General features: G+C 37.4%; 1 protein-coding gene across 1 annotated transcript in view; it reads left to right on the forward strand.

Annotated features, from left to right (window-relative positions):
* Positions 1-10,839, forward strand: part of OSBPL11 (oxysterol binding protein like 11) — a 95,567-nt gene extending 84,728 nt beyond the window's left edge. Inside the window, exon 13 of the mRNA XM_044670028.1 lies at positions 9,142-10,839. Within this exon, the coding sequence (XP_044525963.1) occupies positions 9,142-9,207 (66 nt within the window). The 3' untranslated portion in view covers positions 9,208-10,839. The remainder of the gene's footprint in view (positions 1-9,141) is intronic.
* Positions 10,840-24,508: the final 13,669 nt, after the last annotated feature.

The following is a 24,508-nucleotide window of genomic DNA, read 5'->3' on the forward strand; positions in this document are numbered from 1 at the left end:
ACAGCTGGGAAGTGACTGAGGCCAGGTTTGAACCTAGGACCTCCTGTCTCTAGGCCTGACTCTCACTCCACTGAGCTACCCAGCTGCCCTACTATTGACTCTTTTTTCGTGATTTTCTTTTCACTCTCATTTCATTTCCTATTTTTTCTTCTACCTCTTTTATCTGATTAAAAAACAAAACAAAATACCTTTCCTTCTGTCTTAGAATCATCACAAGTATTAGTTCCAACGAAGAAGACCCATAAGGGTTGGGCAATTGGTTTTAAGTAAAATGCCAAGGGTCACACAACTAAAAAATGTCTGAGGTTACATTTGAACCTTAGATCTGGTTCTCAATTCACTGAGCTACCTAGTTTCCACCTCTCATTTGAGTTTTAATATTTGAGCTCTTCCACGAATTATTTTTTTTAACCTAAGATCAATTTACATTTTTCTTTGAGACTTTGTTTATGGCCATTTTGACATTATTGTCATCTTCTGAATTTAGTGTTCTGATCTCTGTCACCATAGTAATTTTCTTAAAAATCAGACTCTATTCCCATGGTGGAGGGGGCAGTTTCCAAAATTCGAGGCTTTTTCTTTTGTTGTTGTTGTTGTTGTTGTTGTTGTTGTGTTGGGTTTTTTCCCCCCCCAAGCATTGGTTCCAGAGGTTCTTTAAGTTTTTAGTTCTTCTGAGGTGGTATGACCTAAGGAGCAGTGTGGTCATTGCTCTCCTGGCTGGTACTATGGTCTGTGAGTGAACACAAGTTCTATTTTCTAACTTAGAACTGTGAACACAGTTTCCTTTCTCCTACAACCAGAAGCTGTAGTGTACTAGTACTTCTCATCCTGGGACTGAGACCCAGATCTCCTTGTATGGGCAGTGCAATAGAGCCCTGCATTCAGTGCCCGAAAAGGGACTCCTATAGTTTCCTTCTGACCAATTGTTTGAACTTATGTGGGCTAAATCTCTGGAAGCCACTGCTACTGATTCAGTTGTCCCCAAGGTCTGCTTCTTGCTTGTGTTGGGCATAGTTACTACTGACTGTCTTACATGTGGGACAGAGCTTTTGACTTGCTGTGTATAGCCTGGTCTCTGTTCCCTTCTTATCACAGTGAGACAGACCCTTACTGCCAATCTTCTAAGTTGTCTTGCCATAAAATATTGTTTCACTTTTGTTGGTTTTGCTGCTCCAAAATTCATTTTGAGGCATTGTTTTGAAGTTGTTTGGATGGGAGTTTGAAAGTATTTTGGCGAGTGCTTCCCTTTATTCTATCATTTTAGCACCCTTTCATAAACAGTTACTGTAATTATCTTTTTTTAATTAAAAATTTCCCCCAATTACATGTAAAAACAGTTTCTAACATTTTTCAAAGAATATTATCTCATATTCTCTCACTTGCTCCTTCCCCCCTCCTTGAGATAAGCAATCTTATAGATTTTACATGTTGCAATCATGTAAAACATTTTCCATATTAATTCTTTTGTGGTAGTAAACTTGTAAAAAAATTTAACAAAGATAGTGAGAAAAGTTATCTTTGGTTTGGATTCAGTGTCTTATCAATTCTTTTTCTCTGGGAGCAGTTGGCATTTTTTATCATCAGTACCTTACGATAGTTTTGGGTCATTGTATTGTTGAGAATAGCTAAGTCATTCACAGTTGTTCATTGTAAAGTATTCCTGTCACTGCATACAATGTTCTTCTGGTTCTGCTTATTTTACTCTGGTTCAGTTCATGTAAGCCTTTCCAGGTTTTTCGGAGTTCCTCTTGCTTCTCATTTTTTATAGCACTATAATATTCCATTACAATCATATACTAGGTTACTCAGCCTTTCCTCCCATTTATGGGCATATTCCCCTCTTTTTCTAAATCTTTGCCCCACAAAAAATGGCTGCTTTAAATATTTTTGTACAAATAGGTCCTTCCCCTTTTTGTTTTTTTTTCTCTCTTTGAAATTCAAACCTGGTAATAGTATTGCTGGGCCAAAAGATATTTTATAGCCCTTTGGGTATATCTCCAAATTCGTCTCCAGAATATTTTGTTCAGTACACCACTTCTCCAACAGTATGTTAGTATCTCGATTTTCCCACATCTCCAAGTTTTGTCTTTTTTTTTTTCTGTCATAATAGCCAATCTGTTAAGTGTGAGATGGCACCTCAGAGTTGTTTTAATTTGCATTTCTCAAATTAATAGTAATTTAAAGATTTTTGTTACATGACTAAAGAGTACTTTAATTACTCTGTCTGAGAACTGCTTGTTCATATCCTTTGACCTTTTATCCACTGGGGAAAGACTTGTTTTCTTATATATTTGACTCATTTCCCTACGTATTTGAGAAATAAAGCCTTTATTAGAGAGACTTGTAAAATAATAATTAGTAAGGGCACCTGGACAGGCAAATCAAAAACTAATTGGAAATTAAATAATATGATTCTCCAAAACCAGCTAGTCAAAGAAGAAATCATAGAAACAATCAACAATTTCTTTGAAGAGAATGACAATGATGAGACATCCTACCAAACTCTGTGGGATGCAGGCAAGGCAGTACTCAGGGGGAAATTTATATCCTTGAGTGCATATATTAACAAATTAGGGAGGGCAGAGATTAATGAATTGGGCATGCAACTTAAAAAATTAGAAAGCAAGCAAATTAAAAATCCCCAGATGAAAACTAAAAATCCAGGGAGAAGTTAATAAAATCAAAAGTAAAAGAACTATTGAATTAATAAATAAGACTAGAAGCTAGTATTTTGAAAAAACAGATAAAATAGACAAAGTACTGGTCAGTCTAATAAAAAAGGAAAGAAGAAAACCAAATTATCAGTATCAAAGATGAAAAGGGAGACCTCGCCTCTTATGAAGAGGAAATTAAGGCAATCATTAAAAACTATTTTGCCCAGTTATATGGCAATAAATATAGCAATCTAGGTGATATGGATGAATATTTACAAAAATATAAATTACCTAGATTAACAGCAGAAGAAATAGAATACCTAAATAATCCCATATCAGAAAAAGAAATTGAACAAGCCATCAAAGAACTCCCTAAGAAAAAATCGCCAGGGCTTGATGGATTCACAAGTGAATTCTATCAGACATTCAAAGAACAACTAATCCCAATACTACACAAATTATTTGATATAATAAGCAAAGAAGGAGTCCTACCAAATTCCTTTTATGACACAAATATGGTACTGATTCCAAAGCCAGGGAGATCAAAAACAGAGAAAGAAAACTACAGACCAATCTCCCTAATGAACATAGATGCAAAAATCTTAAATAGAATACTAGCAAAGAGACTCCAGCAAGTGATCAAGAGGATCATCCACCATGATCAGGTGGGATTTATACCAGGAATGCAAGGATGGTTCAACATTAGGAAAATCATCCGCATTATTGACCATATCAACAATCTAACAAACAAAAATCACATGATTATCTCAATAGATGCTGAAAAAGCCTTTGACAAAATACAGCATCCATTCCTATTAAAAAACACTGGAAAGTAAAGGAATAGAAGGACCTTTCCTAAAAACAATAAACATTATATACCTAAAACCATCAACAAGCATCATATGCAATGGGGATAAATTAGAAGCCTTTCCAATAAGATCAGAAGTGAAACAAGGATGCCCATTATCTCCTCTATTATTTAACATTGTACTAGAAACACTAGCAGTAGCAATTAGAGAAGAAAAAGAAATTGAGGGTATTAAAATAGGCAATGAGGACACTAAGCTATCACTCTTTGCAGATGATATGATGGTCTACTTAAAGTATCCTAGAGAATCAACTAAAAAGCTAATGGAAATAATCAACAACTTTAGCAAAGTTGCAGGATACAAAATAAATGCACACAAATCATCAGCATTTCTATATATTTCCAACACATCACAGCAGCAAGAGGTAGAAAGAGAAACACCAATTAAAATCATCCTAGATAATATAGAGTACTTAGGAATCTATCTACCAAAACAAAAACCGGAATTATACGAAAACTTCTGTTTAGTTTCTGACTACCACCTCCCCCAAATTGCCGTCTTTTCTATCAGCCCCACTCTTCTTCTCTTATCTGCTTCCCCTCTTACTGTTTTATAGGGTACGATAGGTTTCTATACCTTTCTCATGCCTTAATTTAGTTTTTTTTTTGTCATCCCATTATATTCAGTTCACACCTTTGCCTTCTGTCTATGTATAAAACTGCCCTAATAATGATAAAGTCCTTTGGAGTTACATGAATCATCTCCCCATGTAGCACTGTACACAGTTTAATTTTATTGAATATCTTTTGATTTCTCCTTCCCGTTTACCTTTTTTTTTTTTTTTTGCTTCTCTCAAGTCTTTTATTTCAGTCAGATTTTCCATTTAGCTGTGGTCTTTTCATCAGGAATGTTTGAAATTCTTCCATTTCATTGAATACCCATTTTTCCTCCTCTAGGGTTTATGCTCAGTTTTTGTTGGGTAAATAATTGTTGATTGAAGCTCCTTTGCCCTCTGAAATAGAAATTCCTGGCCCTTCTATCCTTTAAGAAAATTATTAAAGTTGGGCTCTGTAATTGTGGTGAAGGGAGCACTATTCAGGCTTCAAGTTCTTTGTGCAGCTGCCTTCAGAGCTTGCTCTGGGCGTCTACCCATTTTCAGTTCTTTCGAGGTGATATGATATAAGAGAGGTGCGTTCTGTTCTATGAGTAACCATAAGCACTCTTCTCACCTTGGAACTGTGACCCTGCTTCCTTATGAGCATAAGTGCTAGTGTGTGCTACTGCTGCTCCTCACCTTAAAACCTTACCCTAGGACAACTATCTGGATCTGTGATGGGCAATGTGATGATAAGAGTCTTATAACCAGAATCAGCAAAGGGACTCCTGCCATCTCCTTCTAAGCAGTTGTCCATCTCCTTTTACCAGCTGTGGCTGAGAGCTCCAGAAGTCTTTGCTGCTGCTTCAACTGCATCCAAGGCCCATTGTGGTGGGGCTTGCCCTGGCATGCTGCTTTATGCTCCCTCTCCTCCCCAGTATACTAGATCATTTGTGCCAACATACTATGGGCTGAATAATTACTTTACCCCATCTTTTTGTGAGTTATACTGCTCCAGGATTTGTTTTGTGGTGTCATGGCTTTTTGGAGGGTAATTTGGTAGAAATCAGAATGACACTATGTACCTTCTCCACTGTCTTGGCTTTCTTTTCAGCAATACCATTTTTGAGTTAACAAAATAGAACAGAATAGTTGCTATTTGGTAGGGTGGAAAACTACAAGATTATAGTTGTATATAGTTTTATTGGTCCTTTGAAAAATTCAGGACTGTGCAAGCTGCTCAGATAGATAAAAGTAGGGGAAGAATTTGTATGTTTTTCATAATTGGGGCTGTATACTACTGTTATTTGATATTTAGTGAGCTTCAGAAATGAAGTTTAGGTTTATTTACAGGCAGTAATAAGATTTAGTTGGTCTCAAAGAAAAAACACACTTTATAGCCTCTTAGTATTTTTAGGAATCTCTTGAGTTTGTTAGTATCAGTATTTCCTTCACCAAAGCAGATCTTCATGAGTTATGGTTGAAAAAGTCATCACCATCTAGCCAAGATTGTTGTGATAAATCTCTTCAGATTTCATAAGTAAATAATCTCTGATTACAGAAACATACTGTAGCACATCAATGACAATCCTATTCAGCTTGGAAGAATCTGAAAAAAATTGTACTCTGCTAGAGTAGCCTTCAAGATCTCAGTGTCACCTTCATGTCATGGACAGGCATTAGTGGATTTTAGGCAATTTTTTTTGCGTATGCTGTTAAAATTCTAATAACTCATGAATATAATTAAGGTAATATTGTGTTATCAAAGGTGAGTGTTATTTTTAAACATTATTTAATAGTTAAATATCACCTTACATTTGTAAAGTGCTTTATCATTTTCAAAATACATTTATAATTATCTGATGTTTATAATTCGAGAAGCATTCCTTATATTACAGATGAAGAAACTTGAGTTTGAGAGGTTGAGTGATTCCTTTGAAACCACATGGGTAAACTGGATCTAGAATGCTGATTCCTAACTCATTGACTAGTTTTGCTTGTTCCTTTTTGGAATAGTAATGGAGTAGATGGAATAGTATGTAAAGTTATAATGACAGGATTGTATTCCCCTATGGTTGAGACTCCATGGTACAAATGAGCCTGAAGGTGAAGAGAAGCTACCTTGTACCCAGTGGGCATTGTAGAGTTCACAAAAAATTAGAATCTATTACTGGCATAAATAGCATACTATAAATTGATTGTTAGCCCCTTGAAAGGAGGAACCATGTATTATATTTCTTTGTGTCCTCCAGAGTCATTAACATTGTGTTCTAAAAATATGCGTGGAAAGGAAAGAATAAATGAATTAATAGCAAGAATTAGTGTGACCTAAACCTAATGTTTTGTGGATGGATCTGATAACTTAGATGAATAAGACTAATTTAGTCACATCAACTAGTGACCAAGAAGTTTAGCCCCTTATTTAATCTATAAACTATGTCAATTTGACAAAAAAGATCCTTTTCATAAGGAAAGCACATACCTCCCTAGACAAGGTATCTTTCTTCAAGTCATACAAAAACAAAATTCACTTATAATTCTTCCAATACACTAATTTTGTCACATTCCCATAATGTCACATTGTCATTAAACTTCTCCACAATTTTCCTGTCACTTTATGATTATTCATTAGAGACTGTTGTATTTTCTTTAAACTTATTAAGTGGTATGTTTTATTTTCTTAAAACTTATTTTTAAGGTTCACAAAGTGTAAATATATTATCTGATCCTTAAAATAATACTTGAATGTAGGTGCCATATATCATTATCTACCTCATTTCACAGGTAAGGAAACTGAGTCACAAAGTAAGTGGTTTGCTCAAGGGTCGGTCTGTAGTTGCAGAGACTTCTAATTTAATCCAGTGTTCTTTGATTTATGCCATTTGGCTTTAGAAACAGGAGTGAGAATGGTCTTTTCCTTCCCTCCCCAATGATTTATCTGCCAAGTGACTCAAAAGTATTTATTGTAGTCATTGTTGTCATTGTTCATTCATATCTCATTCTTCCTGATCCCATTTGAAATTTCTTGTTAAAGATCCTACCATTTCATTCTCCAGCTCATTTTATAGATTTATGGGGGAATGAGGGAGATAAGCAAGGTTAAATAACCTGCCCAGGTTCATACAACTAGTAAGAGTATAAGGCCAGATTTGAACTTAGGAAGATGAATATTCCTGACTCTAGGCCCAACAGTCTATCCACTTCACCGTCTAGCTGCTCATCAAAACTATACCATGAGTCAAACTCAAAAAAAATAAAAAAAAAAAATCCAAAAGATTTGGATTCTTTTCCAATGACTCTCCTGCCCTTAAAGATTCCCCTATTTAAGCCTGACAACTAAAATCCACTCCTCAGATACCTTCATATGTAGTTACCCTAACACAGGGTCCTCCCAATTCTCCTTCCCCATTGTGCCACAGCATACATCATCACCACCCCAGACTGTGGCTCTCTCTTTGTCTTTCTACTAGGTTCTAACGTCTGTGGGACAAGGGAATAGGGACAAGTGTAATGCAAGGTGGCTAACAGAAACTTTTTGCTTCTGTAATTTCTAACAGTCAGAAAAAGTCAGTTAAACATCTTAGAATGTTCAGAAAGTCAGTTAGAACTTAAAGCTATAAATAGAGGTGAAGTTCCGACTGCTGGGGCTTTTGCCTTCTGGCTTTCGCTGTGGCTGGAGGCTTTTGCTTTGGCTTAACCTGTTGGCTTTGGCCTAATTGTTTCAGCCCCGGCCTGTGCTTATTTTGTCTTGGGGAAATTTAGACCTATCTCATTTCTCTGGACCTCTCCCTGATCTCCCACCTCCATCCCTCCCCTTCCCTGAATTTCCTTTGGGTCCTGGTGGAAGGGAGGGCTTAATGATTAGACATTGTGGGTTTAGTTTCTATAGGCTAGTAGAGTATCCTCAAATAAGTTACCCCTAGTTTTAATGATTTGTTAAAGACTTTACTTAAAAGGCAGTCAAATTTTCCTGACTGTGAGAGCCGGACTCTCTCAGTCTAAACCTCTCCATGACCCATCCCCCACCCTCACCCCTCTCCCTAGCAGCAGTTAGAAAATCCTGAACCCCTCCCCCTTCTGACTGACCCTGGTATTAATAAATCCCCTTGTTCCCTATTCAAACCCTGTGGTGAGTCATTGTGTCGAAAATTAAGACAAGGGCTCAAGGGGAAGGAATCATTTTTCTTTTATTTCTTGAAAGAATTGGGGCATCCATCTTGGTAGGAAGTACCTACTCAAGGACTTCCTTCAGCCATCAGTTTGACTGGCAGGGAGGAGCCCTATCAACTCCTCCCTCAAGAGACTTTGAAACTAAGGAGAGAAACCCTCCAGGCAAAACCTAAATTTTCTTACTGACCCTAGTTTCCTCCCTGTATCCTGTCTCGAACCTCTGTTTGAGCTGCCTCTCCTACATACCCCATTTTCTTTATCTCCAATATATCTTCCCTTACCTTCATTCCTCCTCCAATTGCCTTATAATCACCCATACCCCCTTTATCCTTCCTCACACCCAAATTGCATTTCATTTGACTCACTCAGATTATCTTACTTACTTCTTGATAACACAAGAGAGAGCAAATGGAATATAACATTTGAGAATTAGAAAGGAGAATGGGAGCCACAGTTATCTTTGTTAGGTAAAGCAGGCATGATTTCTTCTTATTAATATACCAGAAAATTTTCTTTCACTTCAGTAAACAAGAATGGGTCTGCAACATCTTGGAATAATCAGAATGACCACACCTTTTTTAGGCTTCTTGAGAGGAAGAATTGTTGTATTTTTACTATTTGTATCTTTACTGCCTATCATTGTCTAGATCACAGTAGGTGCTTAATAAATGCTTGTTACTTGATCGATTTGGTAGTCATAGGTAAGGTCTTACTAGATACACGGACACACACATCCTAAAATATAGACAATTCTTAGTGCCCTGGGTCAAAAGGGCAGAATCTCTTATAGAGGTTAATAGTTGTGGTGTAGGAAGAGGCTTCTACCTCCAGAGTGGGCAACTTCTGGCTCTATTTACAGAGAATAAAAACACTTAGTGGAATCCTTCTCTAATTTCTTTTCAATTTGTTTCAGGGAGAAGGCTGGGTTTATTATGACCCCCTTTGGAAAACAATCCCAGTGACACAACAAGCTGAGTGACCCAAGCTAACTGAGACTCTCCAGGATTTGGTTTCTTCTGCTTACTTTACCCCTAACCCTGTCAGAATGGAGCATCTTTGGCACAGTTTAAAAGGACACATCTAGCAGGGCACTTTAATACTACCAAAAATCCAAGCTATTGAAGAAAGGTAGTGGACCTTTTCACGAACTTCTTTCATATAACACAAACAATGCCATCTTCAAGTCTTTTACATGAATTATTAGACAATTTATTTTTATCTGGTTTCTGCTACTAAGGCTAACCAAGTTTCAGACAACTTGACTTTGCAAGCAGCAACCAGACCCAGTGGCACAGGCACAGCAGCTCTGATTCCATGGATTTGAGAAGTGGAGCTTCTTTCAAGGTCTATACTTTGTTTTGTGTCAGGGACTGACCCTTCCCTACACATATAAACAAAGTGGAGCTTGTGTTTCAAGGAAGAAATTCGTGAAAAAAAAAAAAAAAAAAAAGACTTCGACCGAGGTGGACACAGTCACTGGACCTGGAATCAGTGTTAAAAACCAACCAGATTGGGGTAACGAGACACTTCTCTTCAGAAAAGACTGTGTGCCCATATCTGAGAAAAGTACCAGTCTCTGTTGGAACTCCACTTTTTTTTAAATTTATAAATCGATTAGAATTATAACCATGGAGAATTTTTCCCCCCTGAACCATTTTAATATACTTGAAAACAAATTTGACTTGAATTGACAAAAGTCCTTCAGAATGCTTTTAAGCAGATTTTAATAAATATCACATGTGAGAGACTGTTTTTTAACAAATGTACCCATGTTGTCAGTGTGGTGAGGTTTGGGGACTTTCTTGAACTAAGGCAGTGAAGGGAATAGCAAACATTAAAAAATGTATTACTTTTTTTGTCCTTGATTTTTTTTTCTATTTTGAAAACAGATATCCAGTATTATATGCTATTCCTGTGGATTAGTTTGATTTCTCTTCATTCAAAATTCAAAGCAACCACCAGTATTTGTCATTAATCTAGGAAGAGTTGTTTATTGTGATGGAGAACACATGAACTGTTGTTTTGCTTTGTTTTGTTTGGAAATCATATGTCAATGAAAGGTTAGTATGAAATAGAAACTTATTAGGAAAATGTATTCAGGTACAGACATTCTTTTTTAATAAGTATTTTATTGAAACTTAAGAATTGCTGGCAATTAAGAGAATAGTGCTGATTATGGCTTTCATTATACATTCATTCAACAAGTATTTATTGAGTACTCATTGTGTGTACTCAACACTTGTTATTACAAGCTACCTTAATTTTCCCAGAGTGGTGCCTTATTCTGTTTCTTCTGATGTAGTCTTCCAATCAGTGTGTATCTGTAATAAAGTTGTTCATCAGCCATTTTGGGTGGCTGGTTCCATTGCATCATCATGAGAGCCCTTTTGTGATTCTGACACTTATGTTCTACTAAAGAGATAAATGAAATGAGAACATCCAAAAAAAAGTTTAAATAGTTTTTTAACAAACTGTAAATCACACATGCAAAAGATTTCCTTTATGCACAACTACTTAATAATTCCTTTGTTCATTTTGCTGTGAAATGCACTGAAAAATCTCAAAATGAGTCATAGTCCCTGCGTGGGGAAATGGAAAAATAATAAAACTACAAAACAATGAGTAGCTGTTGTCTTTTCTCAGAAACTGGATATTTGGGAAGAAGTAAGAATTTATATCATTAGATTTCTTGCTCTGCTCATTTGAGAGGTCAGTAATTATTTTCTCCAAACCCACATTTTCAAGAATTTTTTACTTGCAGGATAAAGCAATCAATTTAGCCAACTTTATTTTGGGGGGTTGGGTTTTTTGGTTTTTGAGTATTTTTTTAAATAATATTTTTCCTCCTATTCCATGTGAAAACAATTTTTTTAACATTCTTTTTTTTTGTTTTGAGTTACAAATTCTCTCCTTTCTGACCCATCTTTCCTCTGAGCCTTCCCTGAGATAATACACAATCTGATATAGATTTTGCATGTGTAATCAAATAAAACATGTTTCCATATTAGTCATTTTGTGGAAGAGATCTCACGTGAAAAAAAATGAAATATAGTATGTTTTAGTTTGAATTCAGACTCTTATTATTTCTTTCTTAGAGGCAGGTGGCATTTTTCATCATGAGTATCTGGAATTGATTTGAATTAAATTAAATGCATTAAATTCAGCCAATTTCAAAGTATCTCCTGGGTACCAAGCTGCCTGCTAGGCACTGCCAGAGATTCAAAGTGTCAATAAAGTCCAGTTTCTGCCCTTATGTTTCCACTTAGTTTAATATGAAATGAAAGGGTTAAATTAGGAGTTTTGATAAAATAAGAGAGCAGCTTTTAATAATTTAAATTTTTAATGAGAATATAGTAGAGTTGTAAAATTAATATTATCCCTTTAAGCCAGAGAAAAGAAAACTTCTAGCAGCTTTTAACAATTAACAATTTAGTTTAGTTAAAATAGAGATAGTAAAAGAATATAGTAAAAAGAATATAGTAAAGGAAACAAATATAGGAAAGAGGTAGATAAAGAAAATTTCCTAATGTCTATACTAGTAATCCTATAACTACCTATAATTACTGCCTAAAACTGCCTAGATCTACCAATAACAACCACTCTACGAAGTTCCAACTCAATCAAGCCCAATCAAAACCGACCCAATCAGTGTTTAATCCAATCCCAATTAGGTCTGTCAACAAAGATCAACTGCCTTCCAAAAAGTTCAAGAAAGAAAAAAAACCTAATAGCCCAAACTCCAAAAGGCTAAAGCCAAAAAGCCCTCTCAGTAAGCTCAGGTCTGCTTTTATATCCCAGCAACTAAAGGCCAACACACTAACCCAACACACTCCCAGCAGCCAACTTCCCTGCAACTGTCAGCAACTGACAGACACTAGCCCCCTTTTTTATACTCTTACTACCTCTCTTCCTGTCTCTATGGCTCTTCCTTCCTGTCTCTATGGTTTCTAACTTCCTATCTCTGGTTTCTACTTCCTGTCACTGTGGGCTGGTTCATCCCTACACATCTCTATGGTAAGAGGACCTCCAGGTGCCCCGTTAAATTAAAAAAGGAATGAAGAATTCCTTTTTACAGAAGTAAGATATATCTAGATAATTATGATACATAGTAATACATAACCACTTTCTTAAGGAAGTACAAAACAGTGTCTTCAGTGATGTTCGAAGGGGAAACGTATTACAAATAGGGAACGAGCATTGGCCATGTGGAGTACATATTTGAGTTGGGATGAACAGAATGATTAGGAATAAAAGTGAAGAGGAGAAAGAAAAATATTCCAGGAACAAGGAATAATGTGAATAAAGTCATGTACTACCTAGATCTGGGAAAGCGTAGCACACTGATCAACAGAACACTAGTATGATTTGGCTGCAGCACAGGATCTATGGAGAAGAATGAGAGATATTTGGAAAGGTAGAGTGGTCTCTCAGAGAGACAAGGGATGACTAGGACAGAATGTTGTATACTGTATCACTGTACTTGATGTTTTTGTTTAACTCATTTTCCTTGTTTTGAGGAATTTTAGGGCTAAGGGTGAAGTGAAGGGGGTGGTATTTCCAGAAAGGACTGAGTCTTTTCACTTTTAAGTATGTTTTAGTATGTTTAACAAAGAGTGGAAGACAACAAAAGAGAGTGAAAAGACTTATAAAAACAAAAGATGAAGAAAACTTTTTTTTTTCCCCTTAAAGAAACAAGGTAGGTGAGTACCAAATTGTGGAAGATCTTAGATCCCAGACAATAATAAGCAATAAGGAGGCACTGGAAACATTTTAAGCAGAGGAGTGACTTAAGGAGATCTATGCACAAGGGAATGGAAAAACCTAGAGCCATGGTTTCAACAGTTATTCAAGAAGTGAGTGAGTCTGAGGGGTTGCTAAGTGGCTTAGTAGATAGAAAGCCAGGTCTCCAGACAAGAGGTCTTGGGTTCAAAATCAAGCCCCAGATAATTCCTAGCATGTGACCTTGGGCTGGTCACTTAACCCCAGTTGCCTAGCCTTTACTGCTCTTTTGTCTTGGAATCAGCACTTAGTATTAATTCTAAGACAGAAAGTAAACGTTTTTAAAAGAGAAGAGAGAGAGAATAAAGCCTAAATAACTTTTTTTTTTTAAACCCTTGTACTTCGGTGCATTGTCTCATAGGTGGAAGATTGGTAAGGGTGGGCAATGGGGGTCAAGTGGCTTGCCCAGGGTCACACAGCTGGGAAGTGGCTGAGGCCAGGTTTGAATCTAGGACCTCCTGTCTCTAGGCCTGACTCTCACTCCACTGAGCTACCCAGCTGCCCCCTAAATAACTTTTAAATTCTTCCTCTGATACTTGAAAGATTTGTGGTCCTGGGTAAGGTACTTTAATTTCTTCTAAAACTGGCACATTAAACATTCATCTCAAGGTGATCTTTTTTTTTTTGTTTGTTTCCATCCTATCTGTAATTATCTAAAATTTTCCTTTCTTTATTTAAAATTTGTTTGTAAATAGCAGCTTTGCCATACATAAATAGGTCCATCTTTAAACATACAAAAAAAAAAAAAAGCTTGCCTCATCTGAGTCCACTAGTCTAAAAAGAGCTCTGAAACAAATGAAATGGAAATGGAATTTATATAATATGCACATATTATATATATATATGTATATATATATATATGAAATGCCTCTTTTGTCATCTTCTATTCTCTGTTAGATATATATTTTAAATATATCAGAGTTATATAGCAAGAATACAAAAGAAGAACCAAACTTAAGAAATTATGACATGAGAGTTAATCAAGAGTATATCCCCCACCTATACTTTAAAAAAAAAAAAAAGATTGACATGCTGTAAGATTGTCCTCAGTCGGCTTTCTCCTAACTGCCTAAGTCACTGGTCATTGCTGTAGTCATGTATACAGCTTCCCTGAGCATTTTCAATGACTGAATCCTCTCCACCACAGCACACCCCACCAGGTTAATACAACTGGTGACAAGGATTATAAATATATATAAACTATGTTATAGGTACAAATATACTGTCTTTAAATATCTGACCTCTAAGGAAAATAGGACAGCAAGAGCAATTCATTCAGGAATTCAGGAAGCATAAGCACCTACAATGTAACTTGATAATAGAAAGATACATAAGATAGTTCCTGCAGGACAGACCTGCAGGAGTTTATAATCTAAAAGGATCATATAATCATAGATTTAGAGCTAACTTACTCATTTTACAAATGAAGATACTGAGTCTGTGACTTGTGGAGAGTCACACAACTAAGTAAGTGTATTGGGTAAATTCAAACCCAGGTGCTCCTGACCCTAAAGCCTAGTGTTCTATCCACGGGCGTGTGTATACAAATAGCATCATAGATTCCTGGAAGATAGAAATATAAAATTAAATATAGAATGTTCCAGAAGTCTTATTGTAGTTTTTGAATTTTAAGTAGCTTAAAATTGCTCTGACTTTGGGAATACCCTATATTGCCTAAAATGCCACGAGGAAAATTTTGCTGGCATATAAACATTGATTGGTAAAAGCAGTAAAAGATTGTGTCTGACTTCTCACAGGAAAACAGGCAGGAGGGAGAGCTAACATAGGAGGTGGCAGAGTCAGGATCTAAAAGGATATTGAAAGGCTTTTAACCCTGGACTGCATATGATCAGTGGAAATTTGGTGGAGAGAAATGTGACATCTCATACTTGGGCACACAAAGTCAAGTTCCAAGTGAGCTAGCTGGGTGACTTGGAGGCCAAAAAGGCTACCATGACCATGAGCTGTTGTAAGGGAGGGAGAGGGTGTGAGCATCTCTGCCCTTGCTGGGCCGCCAGGAGTATCTGGTCAGCTAGAAAGGCTCTGGAGGAGGGCAGCCAGGATGGAGAAGAATCTAGTCAATGTCCTGGAGTATTCAGCTGATGGAGATGAATATTTACTCAGAAAAGACATGGAGGTGATCCTGGAGCTGCCTTCAAGCATTCACATGGCTGCAATGCGGAGAAGAGATGAGATCTGTTCTGTTTGATGCTGGAGGGCAGAACCAGGAATAGCAAGTGAAGAGGGAAATGGGTCCAGGAACAACTTTCAGCAGCACACAATAAACCAGTGAACAATCGGAGAAGAACAGAAGTGGATGGGCTCCTTGGGAGCTGGGCTTCCTCTCTTTGATGGTATCGAAGTGAAGATGTCCACTCGTCAGGTAGGTCGTAGTGAGGATTCCATAGAGTTGGTGGCCCATCAGTTAACCTCAGCTCGGTGGCTTGGAGTATAGGGGTGAGCCCTCTGCAAGGCTGCTCTTCCACCTTTGGTCTCTACCTGGCGCTCTGCTCTCACCTGCGGCTCCAGGAAGCTGTACGATATACAGCAGCCACACCTTGGGACACCCTCTGAGGAGCTCCAATAAACCTGTTCAATAAACCAATTCAAAGGTGCCTTTGAACTGAATTTAGTTCCGTCCCTCTGGAGTCTGCACTCACGTGCAAATGTTTTTGCTTTTTTTCCCCTCTGACTAGCTTTTCTCTTACGTGCTTATGTCAGTAAAACCTCTCATATAAAACTGTGCTGAAGGTCTGAATTTCCTCCTCATTCAGCCAAGTTCTAGAATCTAGAGTGAGCTAGTTCACTCAGAACTTCAAGGAAATCTATTTGGCATGCTTTGGGGATGTTATAAATAAGAGGGCAAACTGGATACTACCACTATTAATTTGGTGACAGTAGTGGTTGTTTAGATATGTGGTTAGTGCAAGATCACCTGAGTCTTGCCACCTAGCTAGATGTTGTAACAATGCTCTCCTTTATAACAGTGCCCAGGCAGGATCCCTCAGATCAGTGGACGGGTATCCCTTTCAGTTCCCACCTGGGGTTGATCAATAGTGGGTTTTGGGCTCTGTTAGCCTTGGACACATTTATCTAACTGTGATATAACCACTCCAGGAAGGTACTTGATGGGGTATGTGTGTGTGTGTGTGTGTGTGTGTATATATATATATATATATATCGGAAGGAATGTTTAGGAAATGGGGAGAGGAATAGGAAACCCTAACACTAATACTAATCCCTCAGGACTGTAGGCTGGTTAATGATTCTGGCTTGTTCTTCAGCTCCTCTGGCTTAGCCTGGCCACAGCCAAACCAGAGCAAGCAAGCTGTTAGATGATATCTCTCAGCTCCTTCTTCTTGCCAGATGTTATGCCTTTCTACAGCCTTTAGGAACCACCCTTTCCACCCTCTTCTCCTGCCCACTTCCCAGATCCCTCCTGGGCCCGGGATACCTAGATATCTAAGGATGGTTTGGATGCCTAAAATGTTTAGGGACAGAAGAATCAGAGGATTCATGGTCTGGATACAGGTTGATCAATGTCAGTGGGTTCAAAACAGGAGTTCTTGCAAGACTTAGCCAAACAAAGCCTCAGTTCCCAATAGACCAGGGTCCACAGATCCAAGGTCCAAAGAAGAAGGGAAAGGAAAAAAACCCCATTGTCAGGGGCTGCCAGGGTATTTATATCCCCCCTGGCCAACCGCTTTCTCCCCTGTCCTCATGGGCTCTGGGAACATTCTGAGGTCCAGTGGTCTTCACCTGTCAGTCAAGGTGGGACTCTCAACTCCCAGAGCTTCAATATGACAGGGATTAGATAGAGACTAGGAGAAATATGTTGACCTAGTAAAGATGGAAAAGGTCTAAGATGACTAGAAGGTTTTTTTTAAGCTTAATTCTAATACAATTTATCCCCAAACCGGAAAGTGTCCATTATTATTTGAATTAGAAGTGAATTTTGCAGACCGCTGCCCTTTTCAGCTGAAAACATTTCATTTTCCAGAAGAGAAACCAGATTAGCATTTTTGTGTGCTGCTTTTGGTGTTCAGAGAACCCCATATCTAATAGAGGGTACCCAGGAAATCCTATTTTTAAAAAAGCCAAAGTTCAATTAAAAATACTTAGAAAGTTCAATGACTGCTAGTCTAAATCACCATTCAGATTCATGATCTCAATCTGATTTTAGTATTTGATATCTGGCTAATTTCTTAAATTGAAAAAGTTTGCTAAACAAGATTCTCATAGTTGCCTTGGGTCAGTATGATGAAGACCATATCATTGTAGATTCAGAGCTGGAAGCAATCATAGAGACCATGCAGTTCAATTTCCTAATTTGACAAATGAGGAAACTGAGGCTCAAAGAGATTAAGTGATTTACCCAGATCATGCAAGTTGTGGCAAACATTTGAAGTGTCTTCTATGTGCAAGGAAGTGTGCTAGATTTGGGCATGCAAAGAAAGGCAAAGGGCATCCCTTGCCATCAATAAGTTCACAATCTAATGGGGGAGACAAAATGCAAAGAATTATGGACAAATAAGCTGTATGCAGGATAAACAGGAAATGGAGGGAATGCACAAGAATTAAAGATTGGGAGGGGCAATTGAGTGGCACAAAAGATGGAGTTCCAGGCTTGGAAATAGAAAGTCCTGAGTTCAAATTAATCAAAACACAGTATTGATTCCAAGACAGAAGGTAAGGGTTTAAAAAAACAAAACAAAACTCTGGAGAGCACAGTTTTGGGAGGAATAATGAAATTGGAAGCTGATTATAGGGGGTTAAGAAGAGAGTGAGAAGAAGTTGAGGCAACTATTGCAGCCTTTTCAATTTCAGTCACAGAAAAGCAAGAGATAGGATGAAAATTTTTCTTAGGATATGGGAGACTTGGGGCATGTTTATGGGCAAGAGGAAAATAGCTAGTGGACAATGAGATATTGAAGATAAGTGAAACATGGGAATGATAGGGGAAATGATTTGCTAGAAGAGACTTGGGATCGCTTTCTCAAGCAGAGGAGCTGGCCTTAGTAAGGGGAAGTGCCATTTCATCATGTGAGAAATGTAAGGGAGGAAATACAGTAGTGGATGAAGGCATCTGGATAATGTGAGATAAGGAAAGAGAAAAGGGAACTCTGGGCAAATGTACTTTATTTTTCCATTATATTATGTGGCAAGGTTCTTAGCTAAGATGGAGTGAGGGGGAGCCATAGGAGATTTGAGGAGGCATGAAAATGCTTGCAAGAGCTAGGGTGGTGAATGGTTTAGGGAGTTAATTAAGAAAATGTAGGGAGCAGTTAGGCAACTCAGTGGATACAGAGCCAGGCTTAAAGACAGGAGGTCTTGGATTCAAGTTTGACCTCAGATACTTCCTAGCTGGGTGAAACCCTGGGCAAGCCACCTAATTCCCATTGCCTAGCCCCTACTACCTTGAGATCAATATATGGTAATGATTGTAAGATGGAAGATAAGGGTTTAAAATTTCTTAAAAAGAAACTGTAAAATAATTTCCTAGTACCATTGAAGTTATGTGTTATAAATGTATAATCAATCTGTGTGATTTTTCCTCACCTTCATTTAGCAGCTCATGTGTAGGATGATGATGCTGGGAATGATCCAAGGCTGAGTCTTGGAGAGACCCAGTTGATGATAATGATAAGGGGATTGAGAATAGGACAATATAGTTGAATGGGTTCACCAAGAGGTCAATATGGGGAGGTGGTGATGACCTGGAAGAGATCTGAAGAGTCAAGGATAGGAGGTCACATTGTAGACATAAAATGCAATTTGAACATGGAAGGCGGAGAGATTTTTTTTCGGCTTTGTTTTTGAAATTCTTACCTTCTGTCTTAGAATCAATACCAAATATCAGTTCCAAGGCACAAGTGCCATAAGGGCTAGGCAATGGGAGTTAAGTGACTTGTCCATGGACACAGCTAGGATGTATCTGAGACCAAATTTGAACCCAAGACTCTGGTCTCCAGGTCTGGCTCTATCCATTGAGGCATGTAGCTGCCCTGGGAGAGATTTTTAAAAGAGAGCAAAAAACCAAATTATTACAAAATAAAAAAGATTACAACAAATGAAAAAAGAAAGACAATTGGTAATGACTAAAATGATTGAACAACAACTACAAAGAGGTACAATAACATTTATTGGTTTAGGAGTCAGAGGACCTGGAATCAAATCTTGCTTATGACATTTACTACCTGTGTGACCTTGGGTAAAAGTCATTACATCTCCCTGGGTCTTAGTTTTCTAATTTGTAAAATGAGGGAACTCTGGGGATTCTGACTCCCCCGCCCAAAGCCCTAGTTCTATGAATGATTTCATGAGCTTATTGTTGTCTGTCCTTCATTTCTTGACATAGAAGTGAAATGGATTTAAGTGAGGCAGAGTTGTACAAAGTTGTCAGCCTTAGTCTCTCTTCCATAGTCATCCAAGTGCAATGGCAAGATGAAAATCAGAATGATTAGAGATGACTCAGGACATGATGATGTTGGCTTCTTCAATGTCTGACCAAGTTCTAAGCACCCCGCAGTTCCTGCTTTAGCTGCCTTTAGGGTCATTGGAATGAATTGTTCTCATCTGCCTATTCCTCTGTGGGAAATTTTTACATGCTTGAAGTAAACATTCCCCTAACTCATGGATCAGTTTGAATCCTGTTGGTTATCCTCAACCTGGTTCACCTTACCTACTAAGATAATATTATTAGTGTTTTGAACTCTGCAAATGCTACAGCTTCTAGGAGCCACAGGTAAAAAGTTGGATGAAAGGTCGCCATAGAAGAACTTTGGTGCTAGTCCTCTCTGAACATCTCATGCACCCCTCTGTAATTACATATTACTAATGCCGAGTTGTACCTAACATGAAGCATAAAAAGCCTCCAGAAGTGAGGAGCTCATGACCTACCAAGGCAATGCATTGCACTTTCAAATAGCTTCAGTTATTAGGAAGATCTTCCTAGTGTCAATCAATCAACAAGAATTTCTGTAACCTAAATCTGCCTTTCTACAGTTTTTACCCTTTGCTCTTAGTTCTACCTTCTGTGGTCAAACAAAAGAAGTCTAATCCCTTTTTCCATGACAGTCTTTCAGATTTTGAATAAAGCATTCATTTCCCCTAAAGTCTCCTTTTCTCACTAATCATTCTAGTTTCTTCAACCAATTCTCTTATATCACTAATTTCAATTTCCTTACCATCTTAGTTGTTCTTTGTTTGGACATACTCCAGCCTGTTGACCCACCTTCTTTCTTTCTCTCCCTCTATCCTTTCTTCCTTCCTTCCCTAATTCCCTTCCTCCTTCCCTTCTTTCTTTCCTTCTTTCTCAATTTTTCTTTCTTAAAACCTTTATCTTCTATCAGTATCAATTATAAGACAGAAGAGTGGTAAAGGGTAGGAAAATAAGGTTAAATGACTTGCCCAGGATCACACAACTAGTGTATAAAATCTTAGAAGAAAATGTATGTTTTGTAATCTATAATATAAAGTTTAAATTCTTTTGAGGATAATTTCAGGATAAGGATCTTACCATCTCCCCAGAATCCAGACAACGAACTTGTTTGGTGAGGACACATGAAGATGTCTGAAAAGCTTTCACTGTACCATGAAGACCAAACTTTGAACTTTGGGGTGCAGTTGATTGAACTATGGGGAGTTGAAATTGAATTGTATGTATTGTTTTAATTGCACACTGTTATACCAATAGGGACTGCCCCCCAAATTGGTTTTTTGTCAATGCGGCTAATTTAACCATTTGTTCATCTATTTCTTTTATCCCCAAATTCCTGAAAATTTTAGAAGTGGTTTATTTTTACAGGTCCAGCAAAGAAAAAAGGACTAACCTTTTTTTTTTTTTTTGCCGGACCTCATGGGGAATTGTAAAAGTGAAATTTGGGAAATGCCATCTAAAAGTGTATATATTTCTTTGGACATGGAAAATGTATCAAACTACATTTCCCGTGATCCAACGTGGACCAACTGGTTTCCGTTTCTGGGTTTTGGGGCTTGGGGAGCCCTACGTCTTGATGCAGGGAAGAGTTTATAATCTCCTGGGTTAAGAGGGGGTCTCTCTCTTGGCCAGCAGACTCGAGACAGGAAACAGAAGACAGTAATGGCAAGGGCGGCAAGTTTTGAATGCTTACAAGCGCGTGGTCTAATTATCTATCAGCATGGCTTTAATTAAAATACTAATTTATATCCTTAAGTCAGCCTTTATCATTTTTCATATTTATACTAGGCAATAATATCTAAGGTGAGATTTGAACCCAGGTCCTCCCAACTCCAGGCCTGGCACTCTATCCACTGTTCTACCTAACTGCCTCCTTTCTAAAATGTAGTGCCTAGAATTGATTGCAACATTCCATACATGAGGGCTGACCAAGGCAGTGTATAATAGGATTATCAATTCCTTCATTCTAGTCACTAGTCTTCTATTAACTACAGTAGTTTTTTTTAACTGCCAATGCCAAAAGTAGTTACTGAACAAATGTAAGTTGATGGTACCTGAACTGGAAGGACTTAGCTTCCTGCTCTATTAATATCCTCCAGTAGATGTCAGCCTCTGCTCTTGTTTAGAAAAGCTGCCATGTCTTCTGCCCTTCTATGTAGAAAAACATGTCTTTCCTCTCCAACTTGAGGGTAGCCATTCCAAGGAGAGAGCTCCAGCCAAGCCCATTCAGGTTAAGCCCGACCATCAAAATAACTTGAATAATGAGGAATACTTGCTGAGTTCATAGGGAGCTATCTAAAAAGTAGATCAATTTCTTTTTCTTCTCTTATTGCTACTGCTAGTGTTTCTAGTACAATGTTAAATAATAGAGGTGATAATGGGCATCCTTGTTTCACACCTGATCTTATTGGAAAGGCTTCTAATTTATCCCCATTGCATATTATGCTTGTTGATGATTTAAGATATATACTGTTTGTTACTTTTAGGAAAAGACCTTCTATTCCTATACTTTCTAGTGTTTTCAGTAGGAATGGGGGTTGTATTTTGTCAAAGGCTTTTTCAGCATCTATTGAGATAATCATGTGGTTTTTGTTGGTTTGCTTGTTGATATGGTCAATTATGTAGATGGTTTTCCTAATGTTGAACCATCCTTGCATTCCTGGTATAAATCCCACCTGATCATGATGAATAACCCTCTTGATCACTTGCTGGAGTCTTTTTGCTAGTGTTCTAGTTAAGATTTTTGCATCTATGTTCATTAGGGAGATTGGTCTGTAGTTTTCTTTCTCTGTTTTTGATCTCCCTGGCTTTGGAATCAGTACCATATTTATGTCATAAAAGGAGTTTGGTAAGACTCCTTCTTTGCTTATTATATCAAATAATTTGTGTAGTATTGGGATTAATTGTTCTTTGAATGTTTGATAGAATTCACTTGTGAATCCATCAGGCCCTGGCGATTTTTTCTTAGGGAGTTCTTTAATGGCCTGTTCAATTTCTTTTTCTGATATTGGATTATTTAAGTATTCTATTTCTTCTGCTGTTAATCTAGGTAATTAGTAGCAATAAGAGAAGAAAAAGAAATTGAAGGTATTAAAATAGGCAATGAGGAGACTAAGCTATCACTCTTTGCAGATGATATGATGGTCTACTTAAAAAATCCTAGAGAATCAACTAAAAAGTTAGTAGAAATAATCAACAACTTTAGTAGCATTGCAGGATACAAAATAAATGCACACAAATCATCAGCATTTCTATATATTTCCAACACATCACAGCAGCAAGAGGTAGAAAGAGAAACACCATTTAAAATCACCCTAGACAATATAAAATACTTAGGAATCTATCTACCAAAACAAACACAGGAATTATATGAACATAACTACAAAACACTTTCCAAACAATTAAAACTAGATCTAAACAATTGGAAAAACATTGAGTGCTCATGGGTTGGACAAGCTAACATAATAAAAATGACCATTCTACCCAAATTAATTTACTTATTTAGTGCCATACCTATAAAACTACCAAAAACCTTTTTTACTGCATTAGAAAAAAATATAACAAAAGTTTATTTGGAAGAACAAAAGATCAAGAATATCAAGGGAAATAATGAAAAAAAACATGAAGGAAGGTGGTTTAGCAGTACTAGATGTTAAGCTATACTATAAAGCAGAAGTCATCAAAACAATATGGTACTGGTCAAGAGATAGAAGGGAGGATCAGTGGAATAGACTTGGGGTAGGTGACATCAGTAAAACAGTGTATGATAAACCCAAAGAGCCCAACTTTTGGGACAAAAATCCACTATTTTACAAAAACTGCTGGGAATATTGGAAAACAATATGGGAGAGATTAGGCTTAGATCAACATCTCACACCCTACACCAAGATAAATTCAGAATGGGTAAAAGACTTGAATATAAAGAGGGAAACTGTAAGTAAATTAGGTGAACACAGAATAGTATACTTGTCAGATCTCTGGGAAAGGAAAGATTTTAAAACCAAGCAAGAGTTATAAATAATTTTGATTATATTAAATTAAAAAGGTTTTGTACAAACAAAAACAATGCAACCAAAATCAGAAGGGAAACAACAAACTGGGAAAAATCTTTATAACAAATAATTCTGACAGAGGTCTAATTACTCAAATATACAAGGAGCTAAATCAATTATATAAAAAATAAAGCCAGTCCCCAATTGATAAATGGGCAAGGGACATGAATAGGCAATTTTCAGATAAAGAAATCAAAAGTATCAATAAGCACATGAGAAAGTGTTCCAAATCTCTAATAATTAGAGAAATGCAAATCAAAACAACTCTGAGGTACCACCTCACACCTAGCAGATTGGCTAAAATGAAAGAAGGGGAGAGTAATGAATGTTGGAGGGGATGTGGCAAAATTGGGACATTAATGCACTGCTGGTAGAGTTGTGAACTGATCCAACCATTCTGGATCGCAATTTGGAATTATGCCCAAAGAGCGATAAAAGAATGCCTGCCCTTTGATCCAGCCATACCATTGTTGGGATTGTAACCCAAAGAGGTCATAAATAAAGACTTGCACAAAAATATTTATAGCTGCACTTTTTGTGGTGGCAAAAAACTGGAAAGGAAGAGTATGCCCTTCAATTGGGGAATGGCTGAACAAATTGTGGTATATGCTGGTGATGGAATACTATTGTGTTCAAAGGAATAATGAACTGGAGGAATTCCATGTGAACTGGAAAGACCTCCAGGAATTGATGCAGAATGAAAGCAGAGACAGAAGAACATTGTACACAGAGACTGATACACTGTGGTAAAATCGAATGTAATGGACGTCTGTACTAGCAGCAATGCAATGACCCAGGACAATTCTGAGGGATTTATGGTAAAGAACGCTATACACATTCAGAGGAAGAACTACAGGAGTGGAAACACAGAAGAAAGACAACTGCTTGAACACTTGGGTTGATGAGTACATAATTGGGGATGTAGACAGGAAAGGACCACACCAATGCAACTATCAATAATATTTAATAAGTCTTGACTGACCACACATGTTAAAACCAGTGGAAATGCA

Source organism: Gracilinanus agilis, chromosome 3 (assembly GCF_016433145.1).
Source record: "Gracilinanus agilis isolate LMUSP501 chromosome 3, AgileGrace, whole genome shotgun sequence".
Lineage (NCBI taxonomy): Eukaryota > Metazoa > Chordata > Mammalia > Didelphimorphia > Didelphidae > Gracilinanus > Gracilinanus agilis.